The 15,369-nt window shown below is 38.9% G+C and overlaps 1 protein-coding gene across 1 annotated transcript in view; it reads right to left on the minus strand.

The window, feature by feature from the left end:
* Positions 1-14,191, minus strand: part of LOC122713802 (homeotic protein empty spiracles-like) — a 48,679-nt gene extending 34,488 nt beyond the window's left edge. Inside the window, exon 1 of the mRNA XM_043934576.1 lies at positions 12,692-14,191. Coding sequence (XP_043790511.1) covers positions 12,692-13,595 — 904 coding nt within the window. The 5' untranslated portion in view covers positions 13,596-14,191. The remainder of the gene's footprint in view (positions 1-12,691) is intronic.
* Positions 14,192-15,369: the final 1,178 nt, after the last annotated feature.

Below are 15,369 nucleotides of genomic sequence, written 5' to 3' on the forward strand. Positions count from 1 at the left end.
CGAGGCGTATACATTTTCCAAGCGACGACGATTCTCACAATTTTCCCAATTACCCGCTTATTTACATCCCAATACCCATTCCCAACCTCCTAATCCATCACCATGCTCGTCCGGGATCAATTTTCCGAGAAGCGGTCTCTTCCTCGCGCGGTGTCGTAAAATTAGCATTTCCAAGCCCGGAACCGGTCTCTGTTCGGCAAAGGTTTCTTTCCTTTTTCTCTTTTTTCTTTTTCTTTTTTAACGAAACAGCGCAACACTCGCGGAATCGTGCCGTTCCACGGGTCACATGTTTCACTTAACAAAAGGGTAATTACTCAGAACGGGCTAATGGTAATTGCTCGTGACTTAACTGCAAAGGCAATTCCCTTTCGTAATATCAATTCTCCGTAAGCGGTGTCGACGGCGGGGCCCCAACCGGACAGGGATTCATTCGCTATCACGTCCATACCATTTGCGCAACCGTGTATTAGAGGTAATTAGTATTGCAACTGTTGGTTCGCCGTTGGCAGACGTCATTAAAAAATCGCGGCGTGCCAGCTCATGCGATCAGCCGAGGAAGAATAGAATCCGCTAAGAGATTTTAACTATTTAGAGGTGGATTTTCTTCTTTCGAGGATGAATAAAATAATGATATGGTCGTTGAGTATTATTATTCTATGAGCTAATATTGTATTGTTTCTTTTATGGATGGAAGAAATATGTGTGGAGGGTTTGGAGGGTTGATTCTAGAGGTCAGAATAAGGATAAAAGTTGGTATGTAAAAATGTCGGTTGTGGCTTATTTATTGAGTTATGAAGTTTGAGAGCCGAGATGAAGGGAGATGGAGATTAGACGGCTCCATCTCCGTCTCGCGCGCTATGTCCCCGTCATCTAACGCGGACTTTAAATTGCTTATAAGTAATAAATAAGCCTTGTGTTTGGTCTGTATAATAAAATAAAGAATCACTTATAAGTAAAATCTGTGCAACGATTGTTTTATAGATAACAGAATGATGATTGCAAATAATATATTATAGATGCAAATGATTATTGAGATTTAAAATTGTATGTAATGGATTACATTTATAATTATGCATTTCTGTGGATATCTTTAATTACTCGGACCAAGAGCTTTTTTACTGTTACGAAAAAAAAAAAAAAAAAACTCACGCGTCCCTTCGATCGTACGGAACAAGGGATGAGCTCGAATCGACAGGGGAGAAAAAAAAAAGAAACGATCATCATCGTCTCTAATTTCGTTTTTCAGATGAAAGAAATTATTCGTAACTTTTTAAAATTTACAACGAGTAATCATTAAAATTATACATGTTTTATACACTGGAACGAGATAAAAGTTGAAAGAAAAATAGAATAATTCCTTTTCGAAATCGCATCCCTTAACCCTTGAATACTCCAGAATGTAACATTCTCTTTTCTTCTTCTTCTTCTTCTTTGATCATCGATTGTAAAAATTTTCTTCCTCGGTTAAGATAAAAATTGATAGAACGTGTAGCGTGGTTGGAATACAGAAGTAATATATTTTCCATACGAATTTTCCTCGCCAGTTCATTCACAATTACGTCAATCGGGAAAAATAAACTCGAAGATATTTATACATATGATTTATACAGAAAATAAATCATTACCAGAAATATCCTCTTTTCCACGATAAATTCCAATTATCCGAATAATGACAATATTAGATTCGAGGAAATCTATATACGTCAACCAGATACCATAGAATCTCTGTTATCGGAATATTCCCTGTTATCAGTACTCTTATTTTTCCTCCTTAACGGAGCTTGATTATAGCATACCAGCGCAACGGTATGCTCATTATAATAAATACGTGGTCAAACAGCCGTAGCATGGATTCAACAATAAAATCGTTTTTTTACAACGTCGTTACATTCCCAATTCCCTTGCTTAATGCGCTGAATCGAAACTCGAGGCGATCTAGGAAGTTGCGAGCAATAAAACCCCGCGATTACATTAAACGGTGAATTATAGTATTTAGGAATCGACAGTTACGAGTAATAAAAAAAAAAAAAAAAAAGAAGAAGAAAAAGAAGAAGAAGAAGAAGAAGAAGAAAAAAAAATGATAAAGGAAAAAAATATATATATATATATATTTATATTCGAGAACGCGCGCCATTGGAGGTAATTTAAAAGAGATACGTTCTAATGACAAGAAACGATCCATAAAAGAGACTAATTGTGCTTGCCGTGATCGTTGTTCTATCTCTTTCCTGATTCGTCGAGCAAAAAGGAATTTGTAGGAGAGGGGGAGGGGGGAGGGGGAGGGAGGCGAGGGAAAGAGAGGAAAAAAAAAGAGGAGGAGGAGGAGGAGGAGGAGGAGGAGGAAGAGGGGGAAAAAAAAAGAAAAAGAAAGAAAAAAAAGAAAAGGAGACAATGAAAAGAGAAAAAAAATTGGCAAGGTCGTTAATATTAATGTTCTATGTATTTTTAATTTAGTTAACAACGGTTACATGATTACGTGATTTTTATTGACGTTCCAAACTAATAAAAAAGATTTAAACGTTGCTTTTAATTAAAGATTCGTAGAACATGATTAAAACGTATAAAATGGTGGTAATATCGCTAATAGCTGTGCTCGTTACGTTCTTTCACATTGATAACAAATGTTTAATCGAATAATTCATGGAATATAATTAAAAAGAGGGAATGAAAAAAAAAAAAAAAAAAAAAAATTGGTTTATAGTTGTGGACAGTTCATTCTGAAGAGAAAATGATATTTTTTGACATATTATGAAAAAACAATTATATACGTGTAAGTATTATAAGAGAGATTAATCTATATTAGTTATTACGAGAGTTGAAAAAAATTAGATAAGTAAAGACAACCTCGTTATAAGATAAAAAGAAGTAATAAACATAGCACAACTGCAAAGAAGAAAAATATGATAAAATTTCTAATATTAGATGAGAGAACTTGAGACGAGTTGAGAAAAACTAAACAAAGATAAAGAAAAGCTCGAAGAAGAACGAAAAGTGAAATAAATAAATAAATAAATAAATAAAAACAATTATCTTATTATGAAATAAAATAATTAATAAGTCGTGTAACAATTGAAAAGAATACACAAGAAAATCAGTGTTATTGAAAAAATACGTTTCATCTGTAATACCATGAATTATACAAGAATTATATAAGAACCAATGTTCTCTTTCTCTTTCTCTCTTTCTCTCTCTCTCTCTCTAAAGACTGCACGAAAGTAAGTTGAATCCAAGAAAATAAAGTTCTCTTGGCGAATATTATGAGCTTGAAAGAATGGCAAAGTCGTGGTAGAATATAGATTACTGACTCGAGAATTCCTTATCGAAACAGTTCTACGACCTTCCTTCCCCCTTTCTTTCCACACGCGGAAGAGCTGATGGACAGGATCCGCTGTGATTACCGATATCGACTAATTAGATAAACAGCTGTCCTTGCACATCTACTATAATTAATCAAAAATTTTTCTTCCGCTTAATTTCCATTTCGATCTCTAATATTTTGTAATTTCCTTATCGAAACATGTATGTGTATAACTCCGCCATTTTTGAATATTCTATTCTTTGATCGAGGAGAAATTGGTTAAAACTTTTAACTTTCATTAATTTTTGATTCTAATTTATTATTATTATTATTATTATTATTGTTATTTAATAACATTCGATGAATTTAATTTTTTAAAAGAATTCTTTAAAATTTGATACTATTAATATTAATGTGCGGTTTAGGTTAAGTTAGATAAGATAAGGTTAGGTAACATTTGAACTAATGTAGATTCGTAGACTCAAAATTCTTACATTTTATGACGCGTTTATCGAAAATACTATGTCAAAAATGTTTAGAGTTTCGTAAAATTTAGGTTTAGAATTTTTTAGGTTTAGAAATTTTTTTTCTCGGCCAGCGATTAATCAATCTTTAATCAATTCGAATAATTTAACGTGAAATATTAAATATAATTTCAATAATTAAATAAAATTTCTTAAACAAATTGTAAATTTTCTCTCTTTGTATTATCTAACAAGTTAAGTAATAAAATAAACGAAGTTTTGTATATAAATATAAATTATTAGTCAGCTTATTATCATATTTGACGTAAAACTGAAGCCTACGAGTCATAATTTGTAACTGGTCAATTCGCTAATATAATTATCAGTTGATAAATTACTGTACAACTAGCATAAATGAAACGCCACGTTTTTGATCATTGAAGCAAATCTATCGAGCAAAGATCGGTAAAAGTATCCCCGTTTGAAACAATTTTCAATCAAGTGGAAACGATTTCCGATTGTCCCGATCCATTTTTTGATCGAATAACACGAATCCTCTTACACAATAATAATGAATAATTAATGAATGACAATTTATATATATATATACTTGGGAACAGGTTCTTTTAAAATTTTATAATTTTACGTTCCTAGCACAACATAGTAACTAATACGATTCATCTTCAACCTTTCTAACGAACGAAAAATTGCAAAAAATAATAATAATAACGATAATAATCATCACACAGATTACACCTATCTCTTCCACTCACACTTATCCAAACTGAGTAATTAGGAGGCAGGGGATAATGAAGGATTCTAAGGAGCGCAAAAGAAGCGAAGAAATTCTGGGAAATTCAACTTTCTACGTAATACTCGGTATTCGAGCTATTAGATAAGCGGCTAGGCTCTCGTTCGAGTCACGCTGAAAATGGTAGCCTATCCCGACGAGCTCAAGTACTCGAGAAATAACAGTGATCGAATGGTAACTGGTGAGTCTTGTTCCGAGAACACTGCCCCAAGTGTAACACTGATGAGACAAAAATTGACTAAGAGAGAGAAAGAGAGAGAAAGAAAGAAAAAAAGAACAACCCTAACCGAATAACACACGGGATCATAAGCCACTTCATCATCGAATCATTGACTGGGACGTCGCCTTAGGCAAGCCTTTCGATAAGTGTCTGAATATCCTAAGCGTTTCACTTCCTTCGAGCCATCTCCCTCAAAATTGCTCCCCTAACTGGATCTCGTTTAGATGGGTTGGAAACAATGAATGATGATACTGTTCCACGTTAGCGTGAATCTTGGAAGAAAAAGCTTGGACGCTTAATGAGTTTTCATTTTTATACGAATTTTTCTTTACCTCTTTTTATGGATATAATGTAAGGAGTAATTTTATATCGTGCGAGTAGAGCTTTTAGTTTAATGTTTTGAACAGATTTGTTCTTAAAGTTTCATTATATTCACATCAAACAACTTTATAAACTTTTCTAATCTGGTAAAAACTTTTCTAGAAGATCTATATGCATCGATTGCTTCGTACTTATGTTTAGGTAAAATAAGGTTAGGAATGTAATACTCGAAACATCGAAACTTTGACAATTGTTTGAAACTCAAAAAGTTTTCGACGAACTTTGAAACATTTTAGAATTCGACACTCTTAAGTAATTGTCGATACATTTTTATCATACGATTTCACGTTACAATAATTTAAAATGAGAAAAAGGTATATATATTCGAAACCTCAACAATTTTATCTTTAAAATTATATTTTCAAACGAATTTCTGGTTATTCGTTAAAATTAACATTCAAAATCCTATTCTATACTCAACAAATAATAAATTTGCACGTCTTTCCACTTTTTCCCCTATCTCTTCCCGCACAAAACGATTTATAACGAACGAAAGAACGAATTCCTTGGGAAAAAAAAAAAAAAATAGTCCCAATTCGGATGCTTCTCGATCAAAGAAGAAAAAGAAAAGAAAAGAAAAAGAGAACCCCACCCCAATTACAAAACATCACGACATCCATCCTCCACGCCCATAAACAACGATCCAATCCTTCCATGGAAACTTAATTCGCCGGTACTATACGGAACGCCACCATCGGTCAACCCGAACGACTAGAAAAAGTCCCTAGGGGGCGGTCGCGGCTCACCATCCACGGCTACCATTTTTTCCACTCGTGGAACTAGTTTCCTCTCTCTGTCGGGGGGATAAAACCAGCCGTATAGAGCTCCCGGATAGATCGCGGATAAATTTATGGTAATCGTCGATAGTCCGTTTACTATCGACGGGGACGTTCCGCCTCTCGTTGACTTCACCCGTCAGCCGACGGGTGACCTCGTATCTTACCTTCCAAGCGGTGGCCAGATGTCGCCTGATTGCCACCCGATTAGGATATAACCTAAGCGTATCGCTCGTCTCGAAACGAAACGTTACGACGTTTCTTCGTATCCGAAGCGTGGAACAAAAAGGGGAGGAGGGGGAGGGAAAGAAGTGAAGGAAAAAAGAAGGGGAAAAGAAATGGAAGTGGAGGAATGATTTTCCGATCGAGCCTGATTTTTCGATTGAGCGATTAATCTTGGAGACGGAAACGAGCACATAACCTCGACAGAGAAGGGAATATAATTAAGGAAAAAATACGTTTGTTCGCGCGATAGAAGAAAAGAAGAAAGTTTTCATGGCCGAGATTCTCGAGCAGGTGAATTGTTGTTATTGTATTGCATAATACATGAGAAATCGTGGATTTCAGGTTAAGGAAGAGAGGATAAAAAGAAACTAGAGGGGAATTCGAAAAGTTGACCGCTCTTGTCTACCTGTCCGTTGGAAAGGAATGCGTAATTACTACTTCAGGAGAGACGTTTGAAATTTTTGTGACGTGGAGAGAGAAAGAGATTTTGGACGATTTAATTTAAGGGCAAGAAAAAGCTTCGATACGAGATGAGAAATATTTTCTTTTTGATATATAGGATTTTTTAAAATCGATATCGTGTATTTTGATGGTATTTATTAATTTGGTGGTTACCTCCTTGATGCACAAAAGACAGACTGATCATCCTGTTCCCAACTAGCTTGTTATTTACTCTAAAAACCCAAAGGCTATCCACGAGATCAGGTTCCAGCATTGTAACTAAACGTGTAATAAGGAAATATTATATTTGTATTATGGAAAACTGAAGCGTGGAGACAGGAACGAGTAAAGGTAGGATAGACACTTTGTATTTTGGAATTCTTATTTAGCATGTCTGTTTGATCTGTATACGCTACACTTAACCAATCAGACATGCTCCACTAGACCTAACAAATTAGATTGGTTTCCTTTCTGAGAGGTGCCGACTTTTCAACTCGTAGATGTCGCTACACGTCAAGAGACAAGCGTGTGCAATATCATTACGATTCCATCTTGTGAAATATCTTTAATTAATTAAATTACGATTAAATTTTTATATTGAACCAATTTCTCCCTTTCTTTTCCTCTTCAAAATTGAATACAATTATTTTATATTCATTTTGCCATATCTTCAACGTTTTCTAACCAATCAAAATCTCTATTCACCATCATTCGAATAACCTCCCCTATCGCGCAAACGCGTTCCACGTAAATCGCGCCGCGCATTAAATGTCCACTCGCGTGTTCATAAAACGTCCGTCCACGGTTTTCCCCCTAATCCCATCGATCAGGAGGACAAGAGATCGAGCAAATTGACCCTCGTTCGCGATGCGTGAATTATTATCCCACCGTGCTGTCTTCTTTTCTTTCTTTCTTTTTCTCTTTTCTGGAGTATCAAAGGGATAAACACACAACCTGCGCCACCACGGCCTCGCTCACGTTTCTGTTACGCGTGATTCACGATCAGGTCGCGAGATAAAATTATAAACGGATGATGAACGAATCGACCTAGCGATAAAATTTTCGCATATTCGTGTCTCGTTTTTTCTAACGCTAGAGAAAATGACGAGAGCTGTTGTCGAACAGTATCGTTTCGTCTTACAATGCAGAGCTACCTGTTTTACCTTGGCTAATTAGATCCGAGTTACAGGCAGCCTCGGTAAGAGATAAATTGGCGTGCTGTCGTCGTGTCGTGCAACACATGTGGATATGTGTATGCGTGTTGTATAAGACGATAATGAGAATCATCAATTTTATCGGGAAATTTTTCCCTTAAAGTGGTGGCGTCGCTCATATATACAGGAATTTGTTCCTCCTCTTTTTCTTATAGATAAGATTCAATTGTAACTCTGTTGTCCAAATTGACAACGACGATTTTATCTTTGTGAAATGTCCCTTTCGAAAGAAATATTTTTCCGCTAATTAATTGATGAAACTTTTTATCTCATAAATTGTCTTCTAATGTACTAATAATCTTGAGATATTTCGATCCAATTTTTATTCCACGCTTTTTAAAATTCTCATCCCCATTTCCCAGGGGATTCGCTTATACGAACAATTTTTCCAATAACTCTACCCGTTTACTTCACTTTTCAGAGGATCAAAGAAGGAACTATCTATCTGTATCTCCATCCCTAAAAATATATATATTTTTTAAAATCGGCGCCAAAACACTACCAGAATCAAAAAAATCCAATCCGTACCATCGAGTCGAGCACAACCACCATCGGTAAAAAAAAGAGAAAAAAAGGAAGAAGAGCATCGTATCGCTCCTCCATTCACCATCCACGCTATCAACAGTGACTAGATAGAACATTTATCTCTGTATTACGATATGGCCGTATCGTGGAATAATTCATAATTGGTCTCCTTAGGTTATCTTCGTTCGAATGAATCAATTACACGAAGCCACTTGTTTTGCCCTCCTCGCTCGTGGCCGTGATAAAGAGGGGAAAAAAAAAAGGGAGGGGAAGGAGAAAAAAATGTCGTGGACACAACAACGTTACAAAATCTCTCTCCCCTCCCCTCCCCCCCATTACGAAAGTCGTCCAAGTTGCATAACCCTTTCGTCAACAACGGAGGGGAAGGGGGAGGAACGTCCCTTCTTCTTCCACCTCCTCCTCCTCCTCCTCCTCCTCCTCTTCTTCTTCTTCTTCTTCTTATTTACTAACTCTGTGCACTGGTAATTATCGCGTGTCCCTCGTTTACCAACGATCGTTGTAATAAAGTACGCTTGTTTACATGGGGACGAAATCGATGATCTTTGCCGGGACGGACGGATGGAACCGGTCCCCGTATATGGAATAAACGAAGGAGGAAGCCAGGGAGTATCGCGCCACTGGGGTTCATTAACTTGGAAAATGACGAGTTAACTCTCTCTGGATCGTCCGGTTATCTCGAAAATTATCGACAGTTTAGATACGCCTCCTTTACCTTTCGGATGTGATGGTGAATATTATTATCATCCAGTGAAACTGTATTGTAACCGTATTGTAATCGTAATAATTTTGGAAAAAGTTGGGGAGCACGTTGGGGGGAAAAGTGTCGGATGATAAGGGATAACCGATTTTCAAATAATCGATTCTTCCGTGCAGAGATTCTCTATATGGTGGCGAATAAGAATCCGTGTGAATACGAGTCCATTTGAGAAATGTCATGGGTTGTTTGGGAAGTGGAAAAATTCTCATCCCAATTTCCCAGGGATTCGCTTATACGAACAATTTTTCCAATAACTCTATTTCACTTTTCAGAGAATCAAAGAAGGAACTATCTATCTGTATCTTCATATTCCTAAAAATATATATATTTTTTAAAATCGGAAAAATTTATAAATTTTTTAAAATATATATTTTTTTTAAAACGTTGCAAATTAGATAATGTTCGATGTAACAAGTATATTTTATTGTATGGGGATTTATAGGATACTAGTTCGAAAGGATCCGATTCCCTCGTTCCATCCTCTCGTGTAATATTATAATAGAATACATATATTACATTGTTGGAAAGTTATTTGGATTTGGGAAAAAATAGGAGAGATTAGATGGCAACACGAGCGTGTGATGAGATAAGGTTTTATAGGATACTAATTTCTAAGTTATCCGATTCATTCTTTTTGAATTGAACTTCGAGGTGTGTAAATCTGTAAATTATTCTGGAAAATATTGTGGAAGAAGGAAAAAATATTATAAATATTGTAAAAGATAAAAGGAGCTGCGTGAAAATGTGTTTTAATAAAGTATTAATTCTTGTTTATGTTTTTCAAGATAATCTAATAACGCGAGTAATATATTACAAAATAATTAATGTTATATAATTATCGAAAAATTAGAAATTCTTTCGCGAGAATTTTAATTTAAGAAACTAAAATATTTTCGATTGATTTTAATATCGTTCCATAATTATCGAAAATATCAATATTCGAGCAGAAAGAATTTCAGATTGTAAGTATTTTTTTCGAGATGTATAATTGAGATTAATCTCAATTTTAAATTAAATTAAAACGTTTAATTGATCTTAATTACAAGCATTCGGAATATCGCATATTATACATTGTATAACTACAAAATAACATTATCGAAGCTTTTAAAAAGTTTAGGTTATCTTCAATTCAAAACTATTTAAGTTTACCGCGATTATCAACTTCCTGTGCAATTATCAAAAACATTAACCGAACCAGAAAAACTTTCAAAATCAACAAAAGTTGAAAGGATCAAGCGGTTACGATGTTCTCGACCACCATGTTACATAGCACAGTAATTAACAACTTCCGTTTCCGAACTCAATTACCAAAAAAAAAAAAAAAAAAAAAAAANAAAAAAAAAAAAACACCAAATCACCAGACCAGAAAATTTCCAAAGCGTGGAAAATTTAAAGTGATCGCGTGGAAGAAATGTTGTAGAAAATTAAAAAAAAAAAGAAAACACAAGCGATCATAAATTATTTCCCTATCTAAATCCGCGATTTTAAATACTCATTTCTATCCCTTTCTTTCTTCTCGTTCTTATATACGAGGAAATTAACGAATGGAAAGAAAGTGAGGTTAGGTCGTTCACAGAGATTCGCGAATTCTTCGAGACGAAGATCGCGTGCGAGTAAATATAGACAAACTGACAACGATCTATCCATGTAAATGAACTTCGTTTTTTCTTTTTCTTTTCTCTCTCTCTCTCTTTCTCTCTCTCTCTTTTTTCCTTCTCCTAGCTAGCAAAAAAAAAAAAAACCGCGTCGATATCTCTCACTCGAGCGATAATTCTACGTCAAACACGATTTTGAAATCGATCGACGAGATCCGTAACGAATTGTCGTTTAAAACGAGAGAATTGAATAATAATTTTACTGTCGTTCCGATGAATCGATAACATTTCTTCTTTTTTTTTTTTTTTTTCTTTTTTTCCTGCGACAAACGTGTTATTATAAATAGATATACCGATATTATGGAAGGGGGAGAGGAGGAGAGGGAGGGGGATTTGAATTAATGCGGCGTTGAATAAACAAGCAGAAACATTTTGACAAGCGATTTAATTCATTAGGCCTTAATTAACGTCGAGTTATACACATATGTGGATCACGAATTAATTATATTATACGATCGGTAAATCAATAATTACGATTAGGTAAGGATCAAGTAAAAACATACATTGACGTGAAATGACTTTTCCTTTTTTCTTTTTTTTTTGATGTTGATCGAGGAATATAATTGTAAAAAAAGAAAAAGTCGTAGTCGCTATTTGCACGAAATAATCTCGATCGAAATTAAAAAAAAAAAAAAGAGGAGGGAGAATTATAATTTATAGAATGATAATTAGAGAAATTTGCAATTCCAAAAATGAATAAATTTTAATATATTATAGCCGGCTTTATGATAGCATAAAGTGTTACACGAACAGATATATTAATTTTCTAATTAGGTATTATCCTATCCTCTTTTCTCATTTCTTTCATTTCACACCTACGTTTCTACAAACTACAAACGAAACCAATAATGAAAGAGAATCGATTTTTCTCTTCTCTTGTTATCTACATTATCGGCCGCGTGAATTTTTCCTTTTCGCGTGCGTATAATCGGAAATCTTTTCCATCTCGCATACTCTTTAATTTCCATAATAAATCTTCTAAAGTAAGAGGCCAGTTTTGTAGAGCAACCAGTGCGTTCCATTTTCTCGTGTTTTCACGCAACGGGCAAGGAGAAATCAACAACCTCTCCGGAGAACCTCTCCATTAATTCTGAATTGATATCGTAGGTGAGTCATAACAGTTTGAGTCAAGTTATTTAATTTTAGAGTACAATGAAACCTTCATCATCCGGACACCTACTATCTAAACGGGTTTTCCTATCCCAATGTTCCCACTATCTAAACGTTCCATTATCCATAACTGTATTTGTTTTTAATTTTTACCCACGTGAAATTGATGTGCGTGTAACAGCTTGTTGTACGCTCGTTGTACAAGAACAAATATATATGATAATGAATAAACGGAATATTAAGGAAGTATCGTACGATATCCGTCTATCAAAAAGGAAATGAGATATATTTTTTGAGAGAAGCTGAGAACAGCTGGATGGGGGAAAAAAGTCGCGTATGAATATATAATATATTCATACACTCATCGTTCGAACTAGATTTCTCGAAATTCGTAAACTTAAGCGTCGAGAAAAGAAATATATAATAACGCCAGAGATACACTAAACATGATACAATAAAATTCTCACAAACTAGAGAATTGCACGTTCCCTATCCCTATCGATTGGGAAAAAAAAAAAAAAAAACTATCCACCATCTCTCTTCTAATTTACGAATTCCGTATCCTCGTCACTGACACGTGTCACGAGAAATCGAAAAGCAACCCTATACCAACCAATACCAGAGTCGACAGTTCCGAGAAACACGAAACAACGTGCCCAGCCTGACAATCAACGCCCGCCCTCCCTCCCTCCCTCCCTCCTCTCCTCCCCCTCCCCTCCCCTCCCTCCCCCTCCCACCAAAGAAACAAAAAAAAAAAGGAAAGAAAACAACAAAAAGGTATAAATAAACATACCTCCAGGAAATCTGTGAGGGAAGATCCTTCCGTGCCTGGAGAGCAGCCAAGGGTAAAGCGGATAGCTGTCCCTGGGCGGCTGATGAGGATGCGGCGGTGGATGGGGCCCGCCAGGCGCACCGCCATGGGGATACGGGCCGTGGGGTGGGCCGTGGGGCGACGCGCCATGATGCGCCTGGAGGGCCACAGCCAGATTGGCAGCTTGGAAATGTTGGGCCGCCGCCAAATTCGCGGCAAGGGCTAATTGCTGTTGCGTATGGTACTCGGTCTGGCCCGTTTGGGGCCCGGCCGGCCCGTGGCCGGGCAGCCCGTAAAGGGACTTCAATTGTTCGGCGGCGACAGCGGCCGCGGTCGCCGCGCCGGGCGGTGGCGCGAGATAGTTGGGGCTGGGCCTGACGACCCCTGGCGGTGGTTGGGGGTGGGCGCCGACCGGGGAGTCCCCGTGCGATATCCTGTGAGGGGGGCTCGGGCTGTTGTTGGGCGTCGATCCCCCGCTGTGGCTGTGCACCGTTGCGCGGCCGAAGTCGAGGTGCGTCGCGGCGGACAGATGATGATGGTGGCCGTGGTGGTTGTTCGCGTGATGGTGATGGTGGCCGCCCGGATGCGACGGCGTCCTCCGCGAGTTGGGGTAAGACTCGACGGAGGAGCTCCGGGAGACGGGACGGTCGGATCCCTCGGAATGGGCGCCGGGCGATCTCGTGGTAACCCTGCGCGCGCGGGGGGAGGAGGAACCCTCGACCACGTCCATGGGGCTCCCATCGTCTCTCTCGATCTCGACCCGCTCCAAACGGTCCAAGCGATCATCCCGCCCCTGCCCACCACCGCCGACGATCGAGTCGATGCTGAAGCCGATCTTCGGCTTCGAGGGCACAGGAACAATTGGCGTCGGCGCGAGCGGCATCATCGTACGATTATCGTACGCCCGGCTGATGGATTGGCCACTTCTGCAACACGCTAGCTCGGTTGAGTCAGGTCCGCCGCATGCCTGCACCCGCCTCGGCCCTGGCTCCCTCACCAGACCGAGAACGCTTGCCTGCCAAACGTCCAGCCACGGGTTACCCCTCGAGAACACTTTGAATACACTTTTATCCACGCACTGGTAACTCTTTTTTTTTTTTTTTTTTTTGTCTCTGAACGGCTCCTCTCTTCGTGTAGTCCTTTGTGTGTGTGTATGTGTGTGCGTGCGCGTGTGTGTATGTGCGTGTATATGTGTGTCGTGTGCGTGTGTGTAAACTCGTTAAATTATCGGTCGGATATAAACAAGTGCATCGTTCGCCTCGTCGTTCTATCTATCACTCACTAACGTTTCCTCCTTTAAACGACGAAAGTTTTACTTTGCTTCTTCTTCTCGTCTTATCGAAACTCGCAACATTGTTCAGTTCCACAAAGGAATCATCACCACTCGTTCATCCTCGTTCATCGCACGTTCTTTAAACGATTCGTTAAAAAAAAAATAAAAACTGTCACTCAAGAGATCACCCAAACGAACGTCCGCGATGATCCCCCGAGACCCGAGTCAAAAAAATGTCACCACTGTAACGTAATGAGAGGGCACCAACGAAGCGGTTAGCTCACACGGCCGACACACACTGCGATATCACGGGACCGCGCCTCTTCCATCGAGCTCTTTGCCTGCGGGCGCACCAAATTTACACCGGCCGAGAGGTATGTACACCGCACGAGAGAGCGCGCGAGAGAGTTGTCGAAGGGGGGAAAAAAAAAAAAAAAGAAGCAGAGCCAACTGGTGCTGGGCCCCGCTAGAAGCGTATCTCGAGACTCCAGCAGACACGGGCTCTCTGACGGATGTTTCTGGCACGAGAGCTTGCTAGTGTTTGAGCAAATTACAGGCTAAACGAGGCGCTCTTGGATGGTGGTGGGGGGTGTGCCGAGCCGCTTCCAATCCCCACCACCTCGGCCCACGTAGCGGAGTGGGGGCAAGAGGATCGGGCAGAGTTGGGCGGTACTCGAAGGTACCGAGGAGCCACGCTAGGCGTACACCAGCCTCGACAGGATTGGACGGTTGGCCGTGGTTGAAACTCGCTGGTCGGAACCTGGCCACGCTACCCCTTATCCACGAGCTGCCGTGGGGCGACGCATTAGCCGCCGATGGGCGTTAAACTCACGTTTTTGTCGTGCGATGAAAATGAGTCGTTTAATTAATACGTCTGGATCCCCTACCCCTGCGCGCTCTCTTCCCCTCGCTGCTCCTCTCCCCCACTCCTCCGCCGTCTCGCCCCCACTCCGCCGGCTAACTAGGTTTCGTTCCACCGGGGCTTTTTTCTTTTTTTCTTTTTTTCTTTCCTTCCCTCTCCTTTCCTTCGTTTCCTCGTCTTTTCCTTCGTTCTTCGCCTTTGAAACGCTTTCTTCGTTTCCCCTTGGGAAGGTCCAGAGGGACGAAATCGAGGGAAATAACGCGCTCGATAGGGGAGTGTTTCGCCGACACGTGACTTTGTACATTGGTATTCCGCCAAGGGGGTGATAAATCGAAGCGGGAGGGAAGAGATGTTAAACGAGCTACTAACAGTCGAGTCGAATCTTCTGCTTGGTTTGAATCACTTCGGTGTACGAGTTGATGTATTTATAAAGCGTGTACATGCATATATATATATATATATATATATATATATATATATGTGTGTGTTTTTCAGGATTTGCACGGCATTCTTAGATTCCTCTTC

This window comes from Apis laboriosa, unplaced genomic scaffold, assembly GCF_014066325.1.
Source record: "Apis laboriosa isolate Shangri-la unplaced genomic scaffold, ASM1406632v1 scaffold26_cov146, whole genome shotgun sequence".
Classification (NCBI taxonomy): Eukaryota; Metazoa; Arthropoda; class Insecta; order Hymenoptera; family Apidae; genus Apis; species Apis laboriosa.